General features: G+C 51.6%; 1 protein-coding gene across 1 annotated transcript in view; it reads right to left on the bottom strand.

Annotated features, from left to right (window-relative positions):
* The window catches only part of LOC126045667 (arf-GAP with SH3 domain, ANK repeat and PH domain-containing protein 2-like), a 25,023-nt gene extending 3,351 nt beyond the window's left edge, over window positions 1-21,672 (bottom strand). The window contains 17 exon segments of the mRNA XM_049817082.1: window positions 307-483; window positions 1,151-1,355; window positions 1,490-1,597; window positions 2,632-2,699; window positions 4,508-4,623; window positions 4,960-5,045; window positions 5,925-6,102; window positions 7,549-7,649; window positions 7,861-7,944; window positions 9,356-9,434; window positions 9,902-9,987; window positions 11,883-12,012; window positions 12,127-12,206; window positions 14,921-14,989; window positions 15,440-15,597; window positions 15,873-15,945; window positions 21,547-21,672. Coding sequence (XP_049673039.1) covers window positions 307-483; window positions 1,151-1,355; window positions 1,490-1,597; window positions 2,632-2,699; window positions 4,508-4,623; window positions 4,960-5,045; window positions 5,925-6,102; window positions 7,549-7,649; window positions 7,861-7,944; window positions 9,356-9,434; window positions 9,902-9,987; window positions 11,883-12,012; window positions 12,127-12,206; window positions 14,921-14,989; window positions 15,440-15,597; window positions 15,873-15,945; window positions 21,547-21,672 — 1,924 coding nt within the window.

The raw sequence follows: 21,672 nt of genomic DNA, 5'->3' as shown, positions 1-21,672 counted from the left end.
TCTCCAACAGCCCAGCAAACCCCAGAATAACCCTGCCCAGGAGGCACTGGTGTCTGACAGCTAGGGTGTGGGGAGCACCGCTCATGCTCAGCTGTGGGCATGCCATCCAGAGCTGCAGGTCCCACAGCTCTCCCAGCCCCACGTCCAAGCAAGAGGCCTCGTGGGCCTGATCCACAAACAAGGCTTGGCCAGACAAAGCCACAGACAACCTGACCTATTGCGGCTGCTGGACTGCAGACCTGCAGCAGTTCCTTTCCACCAGCGTGGTCTGCCTCCTTGCCACTCCTGAACCTGTCCGTTCATTACCTGAAGCCAGGCTGTTTGGGGTGGGCTGCTCAGAGCTGAGCGGTACCCAAGGAACTGGCTCTGAGGATGTGCACTTGTGCTTGATGCTCAGAGGCAGGGGTGGGCTCCTCCTGCTTCTTGTGTCCTTGGCAAAGATGAATGAGCTCGTAAGGAAGGGTGGATACGCTCCCTGGAGAGCTAAACACAGAGCAAGAATGGATCAGGGGTCAGCAGCAAGCTAGCACTGAGCAGGGCTCTTGGGGTGAAGCTCCCAGGGAGAATGGGCACAAATGCATGGGCAGGGATTTTCTTTCCTCTGCTTGCAGGTCTGACTTGAGAAATGCATCAGGTTGGAAGCAGAGCTGGGACTGGCATAGGGGAAGTCAGGCAGGACTTGGTGAGTCTCCCGGAAAGCAGGGTGGAAGACACCATGGGAAGACTAGGCAAGGACAGTGCGAGCCGGTCTTGCTAAGGAGCAGAACTATGATGCTGCTGCTGTTTCTGCCAGCAGCTTTGTCTTCCCAGCCCTGTCTCTAAAGACGTGCTCCTCTGCCTCTCCCAACAGCAGGAACATTTGGGAAGGGACAGTGCATCCTAATGGCACCAGCGCAGGAGCTCCAAGGGCGAGCATACATTGTGCTGCTCTTCAAAGCAGGGATCAGTGCTAGGACAGACCAGCTAACAAAAGCCAGCCTTGGTCCCTCAAGGAGCAGAGGACCAAAGGGTGCCCTAGGGCACCAGACAACTCCTCACACCCCATCAAGGGCCCAGCTCCCTCCCAGACCACCCTCTGCCAATGCAGCCAGGCTACAGCAGCAGCAGCTCACCCAACCAGCCCCTGCAGGATCCTGTTGCAGGGTCTCACCTGGCTTTGCCTGCTGGGGTAGGAACGGAGGCATGTAGGAGGGGGCTGGCGGCACATCCAGGCTGCGGAGGTGGGCAGCTGGTGGGGGGCAGGTGTCTGACCACCCACGCCAGGGCACTGCCCCTGCTGCCTCTGGCTTGGGAGCAGCAGCAGGGGCTTGATAGAAGCTCTGGGGACGGGCAGACCCCCTCTTCACAGGACCCAGCTAGGAAAGGGATATTTGCGGGTTAGACGGAGCAGGTATGGCTGGGCAGGTACAGGAGTGCCTGCTCCAGTGCAGTGGGAGTGGGGGCAGTGGCAGCACACGTGGCCCCAAGCCAGAACCTGTCAGGACCTCACCTTCTCATCCAGGTCTTCATCGCTTTCATACATGTCATCTTGGCCCAGCCAGCACTCATACTCCACATGGACATGGGGGTTGAACTGATTGCTCTGGGCCTGCAGCAGCTGGGGTACAGAGGGCGTCCCTGAAGACCCATCAGCCCTGTGTGGCAGTACACTTCCCCCCCATCCCGCCAGCAGGAAACAAACTTCTCCAGGAAGGGAGAAGGGGAAGAAAAAACCCCCCGAAACCCTGGAGGCCGCACGTTGAAATTTGAACTGGCCAATCAAGATGCGCCAGGTACACTGAGGTGACCTTCTTGGCCAATAGGGATTAAATGACCACAGATCAGATTTGACAGGGGTATAAACGGGGTCCCGCCGGAGGACCTGGTGGCAGTCCTCCTCGGAGCAGCAGGTCTGCAGTCGGGGACTCCCCCTCTGGTTGGGGCACCGTCCGAGGTAACTCCTTGAGGAAGAGAGCCCTCAGCTTTTAGGTGAGGGATATGCACATTTTGAGTCATCACTTTCAATCTTGGGGATTCTTGAGTCGGTTGTGTAGTATTAATTCTCTTTACATCATTGAGTCTGTGGTTTATAACATGTTACCAGACTTCTAACTAACTTTTTACTGAAGAATAAATCTGAGTTTTAACACCTGTTGGATTTCGTTATGAGTGCATCCATAACACCCTGTCCTGCCCTGCCACCCCCACAGGCAGCTGCTGGCCCCGTCTCCAAGCACCCATCCATCAGGGCAATGTCTGCAAGCTGCAAGTGGTGCTTCTCAGGTGTGAGGGGGTTTTGCGAAGGTCTCCAAACACACAAATCGGGACGTGGCAGATGCAAGACTTGGACTCGCTGAGGAGATGCACTCACCCCATGCAGCCTTAGTACAGCTCCAGGTCCCCCTGCCCAGGCACAGCGTGACCCCTTGCCTTGCCCGTCCCAAACTGCTCTGCCCTGAGGGACCCCATGGCAACAGGGCCAGCAACTGCTGGACCCCTCCACACCCTCCTCTGCATCCCACACTGACACTGGACATGCTGAGGGGTGCAGGTGGCCCTGCAGGACACCTCTGCATGGTGCGGGTCCCCTGCCACTCTCTGCTGCCAGGATGTGTCCCAAAACCAGAGAGGTGATGAGACACAGTGTCTTACCAGCTCTTCACACAGGGGATGTTTCATCCTCCTGGCAACATCCAGGGCCATCTCTCCCTTTTCATTAGCTGTGAGGGGGGAAATAGCAACCTTGAACACCACAAGCCCATGCTGTGCTCAGTGAATTGCAGAGCAGTGCTGCGTTCAGGGCATCTGGGGGCAAATAAGCCTAAAAGAAGAGACAGCCTAAACCCAGACCAGAACAAAGGTTCAGGCCAGTAAGGGATGGTGGTGGGAAGATGAAAAAAAGGGTAGGAGCTGAGACACCCAGATAAGGAGAGAAAGGAGCACTAGTAAATCCTGATGACTCACAGAGATGGAACAGGATAGAGGGACAGAAAAGCTCCATTACTACCAGAGCCTAAAGGCTACAAAACCAGAGGAGGACTCCATAACTGGCACCCCTTGTCCTCTGTGTCACTGCAGGGAGCTTTGGGCAGACCTGGTATGCCTGTCGTGACGCCTGGTGGACACACAGACTGCCCAGACACTCAGGTGCCAGTGCTTGCAAGCAGGGGTGTGAGTGCAAGTGTGAACAAGTGACAACCATTTTACTTCAGTTTCACTTTAAACTAAAACCCCTTCCACTCCTGGGAGGTCTGTGATGGTGTTGCTATAACTCCGCAAGTTCTGCAAAACCCCTTCTTGCAGAGCTGCAGCACAAGCTTGGCTGGGGAGAGGTGGGCTGGGGGGACTCTGGGAAAGGAGGAGGGTAGGAGAAGGGAACAGCAAGAGGTCTGCACCCTGAGGGACCACTGAGCATCCCCGGATCAGCAGCAGGGTCTGCTCTGTGGACTCAAGATGCTCGAGGTACCAGTGGTAGTCAGTAAAGACAGGCCAGGCATGGCTGCGCTCAGCATGGCCGAGGAAGTGAGAAATTTGGCTGCCACATCACAGTGTGACTGGGGGACATGCACCCAGCTCCTGCCACCCTGCTGCGGTCTCTTTGCCTTCTGAGGGGCTGCCACCACGCTGCCTGGAGCGAGAAATGGGAGCATCTCAGGAACATCCCAGAGGGCAAGGCTCAATGCACCTACCAGCTCAGCTAACACCTGATGGTGGAAACATTTGTGCCCTCTCATTTCACCCAGGATCCTAGTTTTAAAGCTCACTTCTATGTTGTGAAGAGGAGATTCATGGGCAGAGTATAAATGTTTGGACCTGTAATCTGAGCTCCAGAGCACCAGCACGCACTGTCTCTGAACTAGCACTTCAGCAGCCCTCCCACTGGCTGTCCAGCATTGCAGTATTGGTTTTGAAAATGAGCATGCGCTCTATTTTCCTGCTGTGCATGCGCTGCATGTGGAAGACCAGCTCAGGCAGTGTATGCCTTGCTGAGCTCTGGCAGCTCAGTGAGCCCACCCCAGTGCAGTCCCACCACGGAGCTGCCAGAAGCAGGCAGGCCTTGTCCACCTGGGAGAGGGACAAGTGAATCGGGTCAGGAGTACCCCAGAGCAAGCTGATTCCTCCCTACGGGGCAGAGGAGCATCCCCTGCTCCAAGCTGGAGAGCAAAGCCACCACATTGGACCCAGGCTGTCAACAGCAGGAACCTGTGAGATGTGGTCACCCCACTTGTGAAGGGCCATGTGCACCCCAAACCAGCTTGTGAACGCTGCTGAGTGTGGAGAATCAACCAAGAGCAGTGTCAGAGCAGGACACCTCACTGGACATGTGGAGAAGAGCCTGGGGTTGAGGCTGTCACCCTGCGGGCAGGGTCCCCATACAATGCTGTCATCAACCCACCTCTCCTCAGCCTCTCCCCAGCCGCAGACAAGCACTGCTGAGCACTGTAGCAAGGCTAAGGAGATGTTTCCAGAGAAGAGCTGAGAAGACAATCTGTGTGTGCACAGGGTGGGGGATCCCGTAGCCACTCACTGATGGTGATGTTGGCTTTGGCCTTCAACAGCAGTTTGACACACTTGGGTTTGTTGTGAGAGCACCAGTAGTGAAGCGGCGTGTTCCCCTCCGCCGTCCGCTTTGCCAGGCTCCCGCTGCAGCAGAGGGTGGATAATGTCAGCACCCCTGGGAAGAGCTGCTGGCCCTAACCACAGCAAACACTGCCTGGTGCTGGCACACATGTCCTTATTCCCACCTCACCCAAAAAGGTGGCCACCACCACCACACCTCAACTCAGAGGAGATGAGGGAACCTAAGGCCCCTCTGATCTAGGGGTAGTTACTCCAAGCTCAGCCCAAGGCAGATTTGCTGGGAAGCCTGCCCTGCTCATTCTTCTCTTTTTTGGGAGCATTTTGGAGAAGATCATCAGTCTTGCACCCTTCACTAGCACAGCTTAGCCATCACAAGCTGACTGAGTGTCATGAGCTTACCTGTTCTGGACAAGAAAATCAACGATATGCGAAGAGGTACAATCAGACAACAGCACTGCCAGGTGGAGAATGGTCTCCCCAGATTCCTGTAACCAAGAAAAATACAGCAAGGATGAGACTGTGCCTGTCTGCACCACCACCGCAAATAGGACCACTGACTTTTAGGGACTGTCCTTACACGTTTAAAAACCCCAAGGAACAGGTTTGACTGTCTCTTCAGAGCACACCAAGGCTGGTGAGAACATAGTTAATATGCATAGAGCCATGGCTCATGGCTTCATGAAGAAGAATCAATCACCCCTTTCCACATTTAGAAACTGAAGCAGCCAAAGGTGACTTTTCTCCCCAGGCCAGTGGCTGAACTTTGCTGAGTCCACAATCTCACCAGAGACCCAGGGTGTGCAATGGCTGCTCCCCATGGAGCTGCTTCTTGCTTGCCATTTTGTCCCAAGACATCCCATACCGATGGTGCTTCTTGCTCACTGCAGCATTTTGCTCCTTTGCTTTTACTCTGGAGGATTCCCACTGGCATCCTTGCCCGCAAAGGGGGTGGCACAGCGGTGTGCCTACAGTTCCGAGGGTTAGGGCTGTGCTCTCTTCTTGCACTTACAGCAAGGACCCACACTGCAATGTTGGAGGAAAAAATGCTGCCCTGATCTTTCAGCCTACCATGAGACTTGGATGTCCTGAGGAAATCTGCTCAGAAGTTTACAAGTAAATCTCAGCTACAAACTGGCCTTTTGAAAGCCTTGGGCTTGTGGTTATGACTTCTGCCCCTCCCCACCTCCACCAGCACGAGGTGGGCTGTGGGGTTGCAGCCAGAAAACCTCCCTCTGCCATGATGCTCCTCACCCTGCTCACAGAAAGCACCTTCTTAATCAGAAAATTCTGTCCCTTCCTGGGCACAGGGACCCTTATGGACAGGTGACAGCAAAGCTCTTTGCCTACAGAACAAGTGGTCGTACCTGCAGAGGTGCCAACACAGGCTCACTCAAATCCATGTTCTCTGCATACGCTTGAAGCAAAGAAAATATGTCTTTGTCCTTCACGGCTTCTGGGAGGCTGGAGCACTGAGCAGCAGGGCTCCTCTTGGCATACTTCTTGCTGACATACTTGGAAATGATGAAATTTTTCCGAAAGGCCCTGGCAGAGACCAGCCAAATGAGAGTTAGGGGCCACAGAGTGATACAGTGAGCATCCCAGGGCCACCCTCCTCCTCTCCCACTGTCCCAGCCACCTTCCCTCTCCCTCCTTCAGACCTGCTAGGCAGCTTAGCACCACTCCTCTCTCTGTCACATTCCCCAAACTCCTCTGCAGCAGCATTCATAGTAACTCTTACAAAACACTGTGGTTTTCTTAAAGCTTCCTCTCTTGCAGTAACATAATTGAACAAGAACTTGACTTTCATGCATTTAAAGTGCGAGCAAGACCCTGCCTCCCTAGCCCTGACCCATCCTTTGCCTTTCAGACCCCTCTGCCCTCACAGTTCATTACTGGGCTCAGCTCCCTGATGGTGAGAATGAGGGGAACGAGCAGAAATCTCAAAGACTGGGGAACACCACATGGCACGAACTGGCTGAGAACATCTATGGGTCAGGAACAGCTTCCAGACAAGGACTGGCTGAGTCAGCTGGGATTCTCCCCTGGAGAGGTCAAGAACAGCAGAAGCAGTGGCTGGCCACAGGATCTGGGATGGCTGCAGGTGCCCTGGGGGCAAAGGAGTGCTCCAAACAAAAAAGGCCATTGAGGAAGAGCTGAATTACTCATTTCATGCAGTTTCAGTTTCCCCAGCATCCGAGCGAAAGGGTGGATCTGGCAACTTAGATCTTGACCATGCTCTTCCAGTTCTATTTTCCAGCTCTCCCAGATCAATGCTGCTCTCTCCCTGCCAAGTGCAGTTCTTTATCCAGCTATTTCAGGGTGGGTGCCCTAGATTTACATGCCTGTAATGGAACATAATCATGCCTCTTCTGCCTGCCCTCCAGCCTCCTGAAAGTCCCCTTAGCCACTGACAATAAGCTCCCCAACTATAAGTTTCCCCCAAGAGCTCTGCTGCATGCCAGGTTTATGGCACTAAGCCTGGAGAAGCCCCCAGCTATCACTGGTACCAGCCATGCCACCCCAGCTCTCCCCTGTCCTCTGCAGAGCCTAGAGGCTGGGGCGCTCCGGGATGAAGGACAGGGGGTTCCTGCATCCTCAGCAGATACTTGCTCAATGTCCACACTGATCCCACCAACCCTAGGCCCCAGCCACTGGACACAGTGAACTGCTCCGCACCGTGTAAGTCCCTGTCCCCTGTCCCACTCCACCCTCCCGCCTTTCTGTGCCCCGCTGATGTGCAGCCAGGGCTGTCCTGCTTGGCAGCTCTGCTTGGTTTTTTATGTTTCTTGTCTTGCTTTTCCCTTTCCAGCACCAATTCCTCAATCCTTGTCCTGACCTCATGGCCAATCCTTGAGCTGTCCTGCTGGCTCTTCTTCACTTTTCTCTCCTTTATCAAACTTTTCCTGCTGGGTTTGGTGAAATTGCTTCTGAAGGGAAGTTACAGTCACCAAACCATAATTGAAAGGGACATGCTGTTTCCCAACTTACCCATTGCTTTTCTTGAAGAGGGACCCTGACTTCTCTGTGCTGTACTGCTTGTTCCCTTGCAGCTGGTGCATGTTGTACCCTGCCTGCTTGTTCCCAGGGTCCTGGCAGGAGAAAAACAGCAGCAAGGCCCTACTCCATCAGTACCACTGGCAACTGAGAACATGTCCTCATGGGACTGCCAGGGACATATGCTCCCCCAGAGCTCACCAGAAGCCCCACAGCTTTCTGCATCAGCAGGCAGGCACTATATAAGCAGCTGCTGTACCATGCCCCCTGCCCCTGTGTTCCCTTGCAAGAATGATCAGACTTTACCTCTTTCTGCTCCAGCTGCAACACTGTTTTCAGGTGATCCCAAAGGGAGCAGAGCTGCTGCTTCTCGTCCTGCCTGATCTTCATCTGAAAGGCACCAGTGCACAGGGAGCTGCTCGCATGGCAGGAGGCTCCTGCCTCAGCTGCGGCATTCCACTCCTTCTTCCAGGTGCAGTGGAGGTGCCCCCACACCACCCTCTCCCCTCACCACCTCCCCACATCTGTGGGATGCACCCAGCCCCATTCCTATGGTGGGAGGTTGCCACTCGTCCCCTGCAGTGCTGTGGTACGTGGCATGTGCAAGAAGCACTTCAGTGGAAACCTCATTGAGAGGAGGGACCAGGCATGTCCCCAGCACAGGGACTCCGGCAACATGAGACCACAGGAGAGCAGTCTGCCTTTTACTGAGAGAACAGCTGTTTCCGGCTCTCTGCAGGGTAAAAGCAACCAAGTGCTTGAAGATGACTGTGGTGGTTGTTTTTATTTCCTTGGTAGTGTCAGTAAATAAAATAATTAAAAGGCCTCCAAGCCATCAAAAAGTTGATGGAACTTGGCAAAGGAATGTGGCCCTGAAATGGAGCCCGGGGTTTATCTGCATGAGGGATCCATAAGGTGCTGCTTGCTCTGCTTGGTTACCCTGCTCTTGGGGTGGCACCTCCCCTCTTTTGTTATTTACATAATTAATTTTAATATGATTACAAATTATGGAACAAGCAGGGTAACACCCCTAAAGCAGACTGATTCAAACAAAGCAGCAGATGCCCAGAGGAGACCTGCACTACAGGCCCAGGGGAGATGAGTACAAGTGATGCTGATGCAGTATCTGGGTGAACACCCAAGCCTCTCCAAATCTTGACTAGCAAGGAGGTATGGAGAAGGATAAGCAAACTGGAACAGAGGTCTAGAAATGCTGGGAAACCAACATAAACCCTCTGCTGCACTTGGAGGACATCATACCACCTGGAACTTGAGTCCTCAGATGGTCTCTGAAAGCCTTGCTACTTGGAAAAACTCCTTTCTGTCTCCAGGCCACATATGACTGACAGAGCTCAAAGTCAAAAGCTAAAGTTCACAAGGCTTACATGACCTGCCTCCACATCAAAGCAAAGGCCCTGAGGAAATGCATTAAGAGCTTGAGTTGGCAGCAGCAGCATGGAAAGCTAAGAGCACGAATTAAAAATCTGGAAGTCTGCAGAGCAGGTAGGGCTTTGGCAGATGAATACATTAGTGCCTCCTTGGTACCCATGTTTACACTTGTTCTTCCTACTCTGTGTCCTGGAGTATGGCACCATAATTTTCCCACTCCCAGTGATGGCTGAATTTCACCCCTCCATGGGCTGCTGCACATCACAGGATCAGGAAAAAATGATTAATAGATGTGAAGAGCTGCAAAAGTCCTCAGTTCTGCTTCTGCAGAGGAAGAGGAGGCCCTGGGGAAGACATGCCTGCTCTCCAGCCTGCCCCTGCTTGCTGCGCCCAACTTCAGATGAATACTCACACTCTGCAGCTGTGGGATGAGGTTGTTCTCTGTAAACTTCTTAAGTTTTGCCATTGTGTTTAAACATTCCTGCAAAAAACTGATAGGAGAGGCTAACATAAAGGCATGTCCTGAAATCCTGCTCTTAGCACTGGCTCTGAAGCCTACAGATCCCAGGCTCCCTGGAGTTCCTGCTTCAGAACCCATCCTGCCTTCAGCAGGCAGTGCTTTCACTTCACATGTGAAAAAAATCTGTCTTAGGAAATGTCTTTTAGAAAGATTTGGAGGCAGTTAAATTCAGGGAGAGTGCTCAGCAATCTGTCTTTTTTGCATCCCAGATTTATGCTTTACACTGGTTTATGAAAATGTCAAACTAAAGAGAAGAAACACACCCCATTGAGATCCTAGCCTCCACTGCATCCAGGAGAAGAGGACTTTCAGCAAGTTACAGGGGCCAAGCCCACTGCAGGAACCCAGGTCCTGCAAGTTAAGCCAGCCCCAGGTCCCCTCTACAACCGGTGCTTCTGGAGAGAAAGGGCATGCAGGCAGGTTACTAGTCGCTCTTACTTGAACTGTGAGCTGCAGTGCTTGATGTGATTTTGCAGCAGGTCAATCCCCTTCTTGGTTTTGATCTTGTTCACTTTGATTAGAAACTGAAGGGAAAAGGACACGGGGACTGAATTCATAGCTTAGAGAGAAATGCCTTTTGTACACTTTTTGTTGGCACCCCTCCCAGGGTGTTGCGGCCCATCCTGGCAGTCACACCCTGATGGGAGCAGCTTATGTGGCTTTTATGGGGTGAGAAGATGGTGGTAAGCAGGGTCCAGTGCTTTGATCCAGCCAATAGAGTGGTAGACCCACAGTGGTGGCATGGACCCTGGGTTTGCTGGGTTTTACTTATGCAGGGCAAACATTCAGTTAATACACCATCAAAGATTCATCACTCATGGTGCCTTCACTGAAGAACAGCTAGCTTTCCTATAGACCTTCAAAACTCATCACTCAAGAACCAAGTTCCTCCAAGACCCACTAGACTTGATCCATGAACTGCACCACTTCCACCTAAATCTACCGACAATGTCAGTGCTGTGAGCCTGCCTGCCTATATCCTACACGCAGCTAGCATCTCAGCCTGCCTTGACGACCTTAAGAAGCAAGCTGAAAGTTCAGATTTCCAGCAGATTTCAAATTTATCTGCCACCTCACCCAGCCCATCCTCCACCATAACAACCTCACCCATGAAAATCAACACCGGCCCTTCCACTTGGTGGACTGACAACGTGAAACAGTGTGTTGTGCTGTGAAACTCATTGAGTATTTCTCCATCCATCTCTGGACTATGCCTACACTAGCATCAGCTCTCTTGACATTGCAACTACTGTAAAAACAACAACCTACCAACAACTATTTCCAGAAGACCCACAGGCCAACATAGTAAATGACCTTCCAAAACACATGTTGAAAATGGCCAACCTCAGACTTCCCTGTATGTAGTCTGAGGGAATCATTCAAAACACCCTCAATCCATCAGAAGGAGTGTTTCCTAGAAGACACCCTCTCAGAAACCTGAATGCCACATGTGGACTCACATCAGCACAGAACAAAACCGCCACCTGACCTACTGGCTCCGTTTAAGGACAATGCAGCTCCATAGCACGAGGGCTTCTGATGTTTGAAGTAGAACAACAGTTTCAGCATGGAAACAGTAACTGTTTCCAAAATATGGTTACAAAGAGCTGAATATTTTGGATGAAATCGGTATCTTCCAATCTTTTACTCATCTGTTGCTTGTGACATGTGGCAGTGGGAGCAGGAAATCCCATTTGCAGGGGAGTTGGGCTGAGTTTATCCCAACAAGCAGAGGGAGGGCTATGGTGGAACCATCTGAGAGGGAGCAGGAACCTCAGTGCCAGCAGCACCCACTGTGGGCAGTTGGGAAGAAGCTTGGACCCAAAGCCTTTGTGGGGTTTTTCCTAAGTTGTTATCTCTACTGCCAGGTTAATATAAACTCAAGCTTTGGCTAAACTCCTTGATCAGCCCCTGCCGCAGGTTGGCTTGAGCCTACCACAACCCAGGGAGCTCTCCAACTGAGGGGATAGGCCCACAGTCTCACCGGCACAACAAACTCAACCTGCTGAGCAATGGTCCCTGAGGATCTGCAGCCCACCTTGGTGCGAGCAGAGGGAGCTGCCAGATGCCACCGGCACCTGGAGCAAAGCCTGGGGGACTTCAGCACCCCAGGAAGTCAGAAAGGGCACTGCAATATCCCGGACACAAGCACCACTCACTGACGAGGGACAGAAGATGGCCCTGAAAGAAAAATCAGTGTGGATTCAGACAAAAAAGCTGCTTTGAAACAATTCCAGGTTGGAGGGCAAGTGAGAAACACCAGTGTGAGTCACTGCTGATGTCTGCCCACTCCAGACCAGGCTCTGCTGGGACTGTGGCACAGTTGCTGTGCACCAATGGGAGGGAAATTCATCCCTTGGATGCCGATTCAGCTACTCTAGCACCACTCTGTACAGCACAGGCTGATCCCTGTCCTTACCTCACACATGTTCAACTAGAAGGTCCTCCACTCCTCCTCCATCTCCTCAGCAATCTCCCCCCCGCTCACCTCACTCCGCACCATACCATGCTGTTTTGCCAGCTCGCACTTCTCCTTCTCGATCTTTGCGCTCAAGGAAAGAGGAGACATGCATGAAAGGCTCTGTCTGACTGCTTGCTAGCGAAGGCAGACAAAAGCCAGCCTCCAAGTCCAGGCCTTGGCGTGAGGGAGCCTGAAGACTTACAGTTTGCTCTCATAGTCTTTGCAGGCCTTCTCAAAAGGCTTCTTGAACTCCCGGGAAGAGCCAAAGACACCATTTAATGACTATGACTGGGAGAGAGCCTTCCTCATCCTCAGCATACTATGTTCCCACTGGGTCACCCTAGCATAAAGGCCCTTGCAGACCCAGGACAGGGCTGTCCACAGGAGTGTCCCTCCTCAGGATGGTCCTCACCTCTCCTCAGTGCCCAGTGGACAAGTGCACTCAGCAGTGCAGGTTCATTCATGGGCACATGCTCGCACACACACTCAAATACATGTAAGTTCCAAAACATACATCATGCATATGTACATCGCATAGGTATGTATGTACCTAGCAGTACCCAGCTATAACACCTTTTATAGCACAATTTTAAGGGCAGAAGGAATTGCTCAGACACTCACAAGCCAGAAAGTACCAACCAGGTTCTCACCTGCTGAAGCCAGAATGTCATGTTTAACCAAAACACCACTTAGAGAGACATCAGAAATCCACCCAAACCTGGCAGCATCATCACAATCTGATTCTTCCCGGGGTATTCATTTAATGTTGAATTAGTCTTGCTGCTAAAAAGCCATCATTTGTTTCTCATTTGACTTCGTGTGACTTTTGCTTCTCTTCAGTGGTTACCATCTTGGTATGTTCATCTGCTTTTGTCCATTAAATGCATTTACTCACATCACCCATGTTCTGCCCTGTTCTCACCAGTTAATGCTCTGCAAACCTCTGTGTCAAAGAAGACAGAGTAAATCAGGTTCGAGGGGACTGCAAGAGGTCTCTAGCCTAACCTCCCACTCGAGGCAGGGACAGCACTGAATTCAGACCAGGCTTTGTGCAGGCAGATGTTGAAAACCCCCAAGGATGGAGATCCCACAGCTTCTCTGGGTCCCTGCCCCAATGCCTCTCTGTCCCCAGGGTGAAATTTCTTTATTTATGTCAAGGCAGAACCTTGTCAGGACAGATCTTGCATTTATCTCCATTCTAATGAAAATGTCAAACTGATTCAGGTCAGCCTATGATTCCTGTTGGATCCTATTAGAAATGCCTTCAGCTTACTCATGACCCCCTGCAGGCAGCTGGATTTTTTCCTCTCTCTCCCCGTGTTTTCTTGGTTCCCAATCTTCTTGACATCATCCTTAACAGTGCAAATAGTGGATATTTTTTTCCTTCATATTTTATATTATTTTATTAATTTCCTTCACACCTTAAGTTTCAGAATTTGCTCTCTCCTTCCACTTTCATGCTCCTATATAGCACAAGCTTCCAAATGGATGCCTAAGTGCTCATAATTTGTTTCAGTATTTGGCAATTAGTCCTTCTGAAGTCCCCAAATGCTGCCACAGTTCCCATCCTTATTTCTGCAACCCTGTCCAAAACTTTCCCTCCACTTTCCCAGAGGTTCAGCTGTTTGCTCAAGGATCCTCAGCTCTGATACAGCCCAACTGCAAAACCTTCATCAAGCATCTGAGGAAACTGCAGAGCTGGGAGAAAATCTATAGAGTGGAACCATACAAGATTCAAAAGGTAAAATTACAGAGTTCAGATTGTAGAAACAGGTTCATTACTAGCTCAAGGATGCAAGAGGAAAAATAGTATCATGGAAAAATATAAAGTCCTGAAGGAAGAAAACACAGGGTGTTTGCCAGTGTATCAGCAGGTCTGGTGGAAGACAGCATGACCAATAGCAAGAACCTGTTGCAGGAAGCAGCTGCTCTGTCTCTGCTCCTCCCAAGCTGGTCTGCCTGGCCAGCATGAGTCCTTGCGTGTCTCATCATGGTCCTGAGCGTATTAACACCAGGACATTAAATCCTAACAATCTTGTGTGCGCATCAGCCAATAAAAAATTGCTTTACTGTTTCAAGTTGTACATACCCTGCTCACAGAGTCTGTGTGCCCAAAATCACCTGGGGACGAATGGTGCCAGGTCACAACTGGCATTTGCTCCACCACATTAGATGCAATGATCACCAGTCCCTTGACAGTGACCTTGCTCCAGCATTGCAATCAGGATTGGTCCAGCCTCCTCACCCTAAACACCTACAGGCACGGGCACCCCTATGGAGACGGAGGCACCCAGGGGCAACTATGCAGAGCTGATGGCCTGAGTATGGCCACGGGGACTTAGTGGTAAGAACATGTGTGCAGACTTACCAAGGACCATGATGACCTTCCCATTGGTTAAAAAAAAGCAAAAATTAAATACGAGTTTGATGCTTTTCCTAAAATCTACACTGATGAGCTCTGTGAAGCTCTCTGATATCTCTACAGTGCTGAAGATCAAATTGCATGGTCACTTCAGTACTTGCTACTCTGCAGTCCCTGAGAGGTACCTGCAGCTGGTAGGTACACACGTGCACGCTCAGATTCACACCAACACACATGTGCTTACACATGTAAATGCAAGGGCTACAGGTGGGTCTGCGGTGGGGGGGACCCTCAATGGAGGGGCTGTGGGGGAGTTTCTGCACTGATGGACGGGGAAGATACCAATATTTGGTGCACAACACCGTGACTTTTTTCCCTCATAGCAAATACTACCAGACTCCTCCAGATTCAGCCAGGTGCCTGCAAACAGGCAGAGGTCCCAGCTAAAGGCCGCCACCAGCTTGACCTGTGGTGTGAGGCGTCAGCCTCAGGAGGGAGCAGGATCTGGCACACAGGAGGTGCAGGCAAACCTGCCCTTCCAACACCTACTCCTGCTGGCAGGCAAGCTGTGAGCCAAGGATGAGACCCCACACCTGGTTCCTGCTCTGTCTCCAACCCCACCTCAGCGCAGAACTTTCAGCCCCTGCTTGCCCTTTATTAATGACTCCAGGGAAAAGTTAATGTTGTGGTACAAACTCTGCAACTGGAAAGGAAAGCGAGAGATTACACTGCTAGCACTGCACCCCTGCACCGCTTCTCATGCAGAGAAAGCAGAGCTGTTTGTGAGCCTGCACAGGCACCACTTTGGAAAACAGTCAGCTGAAAGCCTCCATCCTTGGAAATTACCAAGCTGGAAAAAGCCACTGCCAGCCTGATCCGGTGTTGGTGAGAGCCTGGCTTCAAGAAGGATGGAGGACAGGAGACCTCCAGAGGCCTCTTCTGAGCAGCCTCAGAAGTCTGCACAGATAGCCCAGGCTGTGCAGGCTGCACCATTGGCTCTGCAAACACATGCCATGGCCTCCTGCCTCTGTCTGGGGAAGGGGATGAGCTCAGACCTCCAGGCTGTGGCCCAGAGCCTGCTGCTCTTCCTGGGAATCCCCGCCAGCATCCCCTTGCAAGCCATGGGCCCCACTCCGATGTACATGCAGGAGACAGAGCTGCCTATCAGGCTCCTGACAGCAGTCAGCAGCTCCCGGGAGAAGGCAGCAAAGGTGCTAAAGGAACTGGCCAGCTGTTCCTTACCCTCCAGCTGGTAGTTGGCTGAGAACTTCTCCTGGGCAGCCATGTGGGCTTCAAGGTGGCTGATGAGGTCTGGGGGAACATGGATAGTCTCTGGTGAGTGCAGGGGGAAGGTCAGGATGAGTGCCCAACCCCTGCCTCCCTTCTGGGAGTCACTATGCCAAGTTCTGCTCACACACCAGAGCCAGCTCCTGTTACCTGCTGCTGCCCCCACCACTACTCCCAGCTATAGGGATCCCTGAGGTGCATATTCCCTGCCATGGGTAACCCGACCTGCAGCAAGGACTCCCCTCATCCATCCGTTGCCGTCTCTCCCCTCCTGAGGCCCTGTTCTGTCCTGTCCTGACCTTGTCCACAGCTGTGCTCTGCCTTGGCTGCTTTCCTCATCTTCTGTAGCACAGGTCAGTTGGCATCCAAGGCCTAGAAATGCAGAAGAGGTGGTCGTTGACTACATCCATACACACATTTCCATAACCCACAAGGCTTAGCACAAGCCTCAGCATCCCCAAGCTGGACTGTACTGCTGGAAGACAGGTGATGATCTAGTGGTGGCAGTACATGTATTTCTTAAATATCTGCAAGCCTTCCTGATGTTCTTCTGGAAGAAGTGGTCAAGCATTAAGACAGAATTGAAAAATATATTAGAAAAAAAAACAGACAGCATTGACAATAAATGTGGATTTCAGTGGCAAGAGACTGTTAGTTACAAATTTTAGTTTCATCATTGTCGGTGTCATTCCTGGGCTGAGAGGAGGAGGCGTAGGTGGCTGAGGGGAAATGTTTGGAGGCATCTAAACTCTCTGCCTATGAGAGACTGGATTACAGATGTTATTTCATACAAGTACTGCTTGGAAGGGGTCTCATGCAATCTTTTGTTGGGAGCTGGATTATTGTCAATACCAGATCAGGTTGCCTGTACTTTGCTTAGTTGGGCTTTGAAACCTTCCAAGGATGGAGGTTACCTCTCTAGTGACCTCTTGCAGGGCTGCACCGCCCTCTGCAGAAGAAACCTTTCCTAATGCCCAATCTGAACTTCGTGAGCCACAAAGTGAATATTGCTGCATGATGTATCATCTGATGCTGCCCAGAAGAGCTTGACACCATTGCCTAATAACTGGCATTAGATGAGTTGTGGGCTGCTGTCAGACACCCCCTTGTCACCCAGCTAAATCAGCCCAGCTCTCCTTCTCTGTTACCATCCACTGACCCTCTCTGGTTTCTCCACATCACTCCTGACTGAGGTCAGTGTTTCAGGTATGACCCCTTCACTGGACTGATGTGAGACCCGACAGCTCCCACATTGGGGTCTCCCTGCAGGAAGTGACATGGCTTCACTCTGAGCGTTGTCCTGACAGTGCCAACGCTCAAAGATAGGGCACAGGCTTTTAAGATCCATAAACACTGATTTGTGGGAGCAAACAGTTTTACTGCAATGTGGGAATGCAAAGAACAGCTCAGGGTGGACTTCCATGTTAGAGCTAAGGCTATTTAAGTGGATGGGGGTGTACCCAGGGGAGTGGTACCACCACTGGCTTTGTCTTCTGTTGTGCACCACATGAGCCAAGTCACGCAGCTGAACCTGTGTAGTAAAGGAGGATGTGAGTCAGGCTCTGCATGATTCAGCACAGTCAAGATTGTGGCATGCAAGGATGTCACCATAAATGTTTAGGTACCCAAAGAGCAATAGTGCTGAAAACTTACCCACCTACATGTTTCCAGAATTCAGTGCAGCAGGGATGTTGAGAACTTGAATTATGGACTTATTCCCCAAAACAGGAGCTGCCAGACTTTTTTGGCTCCCCACGGAAGAGCTGCCACCCACGACTCTTAGCACCTGCATTTTCTTGTCCAGCCCAATTTGGGAGTGAGGTTTTCCAGCCAAGCCCTCAAACAGAGATTCCTGGGGCAATTAACGTAAGACCTCTAGGACCAGCAGGACTGTGCTCACACCAAGCATTGCAAATCCAGGGAATCCAGTATTATGGTTCAAAAAGATCCCCACGAGATAAAGTCAGAAAGGCAGTGGTGGGATAGGGGACCTGAAGCATCTGATCACTGTCCTTTGGCAAAGCTGTTGGACACACTCTTACACCCGTGTTCAGAAAATTACTTCAGGTTAGTCCAGGACTTCAAGGACTAACACATTCCCCTCACAACCATATGGTTATTTTGAGCGCCACCATGAGGCAGGCACAGTCCCCCCCTGGGGCCACAGCTCCCTGCAGTTATTTAAGCCATTGCATGTGGGATTCATCTCACTAAACTTAGGCATCCCTTCACCCTTCTTCAGGTGAAGCCCTTTTGGCTTAAGTGAAGCCCATCTCCCTTGCAGAGGCTTCACCGGGGCAGCTTTTCCAGTTCCAGATGCTCTTACTTCCTCAACCCTACAGGAGATTTTTAGCCACACAGTTGGACTCAACCCCTTTCTTTCCCTGCTTGCCCTTGTAAGTAGCACTGGGAGGGAGAAATTCGGAGCCTGCTGCCACTGAGACCCTGATCTCCAACCTCCTCATGGCCTGCAGAGCCTCTCTCCCCCTCACTCCTCTCTGCTGCTGGGACCCACCTTGACCAGGACAGCTGTCTCCTTCCCAAAATGTCTCAGGAGCCTGCCCAGGTCCCTTGTGATGCCAGTCATGTTTATACTTCATCTTGTACCAGAAATTCAGCTCTCCACGCACAGATGCTCAAACGTTCCACATCCATGGCCCTCATCTTCCTTTCTCCTGACAATTTCCTCCATGAACGTGTAATCTTGATCCACAAATGACCCATCCACACCTTTGGGACCATTCCCTGCCTGCTGAACTGATGCTGTCAGACCAGGAGGCTTTCCTGCTTCAGAGAAGCAGCACCAGGGTGAGAATGCTCTGTGGCATCTGTCATGGTTTAACCCCAGCCAGCAACTAAGCACCATGCAGCCACTCACTCACTTTCCCTCCCACCCAGTCACTATGCATGATGCCCCATGGTATGGAATACCCCTTTGGCCAGTTTGGGTCAGCTGCCCTGGCTGTGTCCCCTCCCAGCTCCTTGTGCCCCTCCAGCCTTCTTGCGCCCCTCCAGCCTTCTTGCTGGCTGGGCATGAGAAGCTGCAAAACCCTTGACTTTGTATAAACACTACTCAGCAACAATTGAAAACATCAGTGTGTTATCAACATTCTTCTCATACTGAATGCAAAACATAACACTATACGAGGTACTAGAAAGAAAATTAACTCTATCCTAGCTGAAACCAGGACAGTATCCCAGAGGCCATCACCAACAGGGACCTCCACCTCCCCAGGCTCCCCCCACCCAGTGAGCCCAGCTGCAAGAGGCAGCACTCTCTCCAAGGATCATGAAGTGTGTACAAGTACAGTCTGGCACTTAGCGCAGGAAACCCCGAGCTCCCTTTCTTGCTTGTTCTTTGACCTGCATTTGTTTGCCTTGCAGGCAGGGACTTGGTTCTGCACTCAGCTGAGCTGTGTGACTTCCCCGTTGGGGACCTGCCTCCAGTGGTGGAAAACCGGCTGATGTACTCCCCCTGCAGCTCAGCACTCAATTCCTCTGCTTCCTGCATCGCTGCCAGGCTCAGTGCACACTGTGCCAGGGCTCTCCTTGCTCAAGGATGAGCTTTTGCTGTGCTTACTGCTTTATCCCGCAGTGGTGCTGCTCTCCGTTACAAGCATGCACCTGTTGATGCACTAAGACTCTTTGCTGTACAAAGTTCCCTACCCTATCTATAAAAGCCGCTGGCTGAACCACTGCAAAAGCACCAGCACTGGTATTTCTGCCTTTCAGAGGTGAGACCCTGTGGCTCCAGCTCTTCCAGATCTGTTTTCATCCCTGTCTGTGATTTCCAGGGAGCTGGAGTCACAGCACACTTCTCCCTTCTCACTAGTTTTCAAGAGCACAGAAAGACTCGGAGTGGGAGGGACCATCAGTTCACATTGTCTGCATAGACACGGCATTAACATAAGACAACCTCGCATGAGCCTATACCCTGTGTGGGAGTCAGCAGTCTCCAGAAAGACATCCAAGCTGTGTTTAAAGAGGATGGAGACCAAGCATTCACTCCACCTTTTGACTACGCACACCAGTAGTTCATTACATCACAGCTAAAGTATTGCAACTAATTTTTTATTTCAGTGTCAGCTTCAGTTCCCAGCTGCTGGCTCTCACTTGCTCTTCTCTAGCACTGGAGTTGTCCTCCCAGTGAAAGTGCACAGAGGCGTCAGCTGAGCTACTGCATAGGTCAGAAGAAAATAAGTCCCAGATGAGAGCCCAGTCAGCCTCACCCAGCTGCATGGTGAGACCATGTCAGCCTCAGGGAGGAAGCAAGGAAGAGGCCAGCACTGATGCAGGCAGAGAGGACCTTCCTCTAGGACAGACAGTTCCTGCCGACACAAACACCCAAGCAAGAGAACTGGGGATACCCCGTGATGTTGGATTTTCTCCTTGCCATCTGCTCAGTCCAGCCCTGATCTGTACCCAAAGATAAAATCATCTCCCCGTGTCTCCTGGCTTACACAAGTGCTACTGCCCAGCCAGTACGGCTCACACCACTGCTCCCTGTTTTCACTGCAGCAAATCCCCTGCAGACTGCACTGGGGGTTGGTGTCACACGGCAGCAGGAGTGTGTCATGAGTTTTATGTCCACTCTGACATGTAAGTCCCAAGCCAGGAGCTCTGCAGACATGAACAAGTTCAGCAGTGTTTCTCTCTAACCACAGCTTCCTGATGTAGCAGCTCTGTTTTAAAGGATTGAAGTTTTAGCTTTGCTTGGGGTGCAAGTGATAGAGTAACAGTTGAAAATTAAGCAACACAAGGAAATTGCTCCATGCCCAGATGCTCCTGAGCAAGTCCTGGCCTCCAGAGGCCTGAGAAGAAACAAAAACTCAGTGACCATCACTGAACCAAATGATCTACAGGAGCACAGCTCCCCATCTGCTCCAAGCCTGCAGGTGCTGGGGGACTTCAGAGCAGTGCAGGAGTCACAGCCCACAGACAGGCCCTAGAAAGTCCTGGGCACCATCCCCTCATCTGCTGAAACAACAAAATAATGAGAGAGGTGACATAGTGCAGTTTGCTCCCAGCACATTTACCAAATCTACCAGGAGGAGGCACCAAGAGGCTTGGAGACCTCTGGACTACCATATGGAGAGTCCTACCTACCACAGTGGCAACATCTCATGGGTATCTTCCAGGGGGGGTCAGGACCTTGATTTGCTCAGGAACAGGCCAGCATAATGGTTACACTATACTGGACATAGTTTTCAGCTAAGTCCCAAGGTGGGTCTAGGTGGGTGGTGGGATGCTCTCAAAGGGAAGCCTGGACCCTCCACTGAGCCAGTCTTGCCCTCACTCACAGTCCTCCCAGGGCATTGAGCTCTGCTGCTCACTCCCTCATGTGCCAGCAGCATGCAGCAACGCCTTCCCCTCCCTCACCATGCCTGATGATGCCTATTAGGGTCTTCTGGCTTTTCCCATCAGTCAGAAAACAACGGCATTTGGCCCAAGTAAGTTTTGCATCAGATGCTGCACTCAGCAGCCAGCTCTCATCCTGGCTCTGTGAATTTTTGGAACCACTCATACATTTGGCCTCTGAACATCCCACATCAGTGTATCCCACTGTGTATTCCACAGCTTAACTCTGCACAAATGAGGAAACCATTCTGCTGCCCCCAAAAACTTCCTTTAATTTTTTGTTTTGCTTTTAGTTTGATGCTTGTCTGGTCTAAGGGTTCTGTCTTCTCTTTAGTGTGTGGTGTGAGCCTGGTATGAGATACAGCCTTCCTGCACAAACCTCTCCCCCTTTGCTCTTGTCCCCACCAACTGGCACGCGTCACCCGGCCACTACAACCCGTCACAAGCCTTCACCAAATCTTTGCTTTTGAGTGTTTTGCAAACACCCAATGACACTTGCACCAGTCTCCACTCATGGTGATGCCTGAACTGGGATGCAGATCCTGCGGGACCATGATGGGGACAGCTCCCACAACCCCTTGGAGAGCACCCCTGCAGCCTGCCGCGCCCGCTCACCTCCTCCAGGCTGTTAGCAGTGGCCTTGCAGCGTCCCATGGGGCTGGTGAAGGCAGAGGTGGTGGGTGAACTGAGGTCTTCCTGTGCCTGCTGCACGAAGTCGCACACTGAGATGAGGGCCGCCAT

Source organism: Accipiter gentilis, chromosome 14 (genome assembly GCF_929443795.1).
Source record: "Accipiter gentilis chromosome 14, bAccGen1.1, whole genome shotgun sequence".
NCBI lineage: Eukaryota > Metazoa > Chordata > Aves > Accipitriformes > Accipitridae > Astur > Astur gentilis.
The sequence above is the reverse complement of the archived record's forward strand: the minus strand, read 5'-3'. Positions and strand labels throughout refer to the sequence as shown.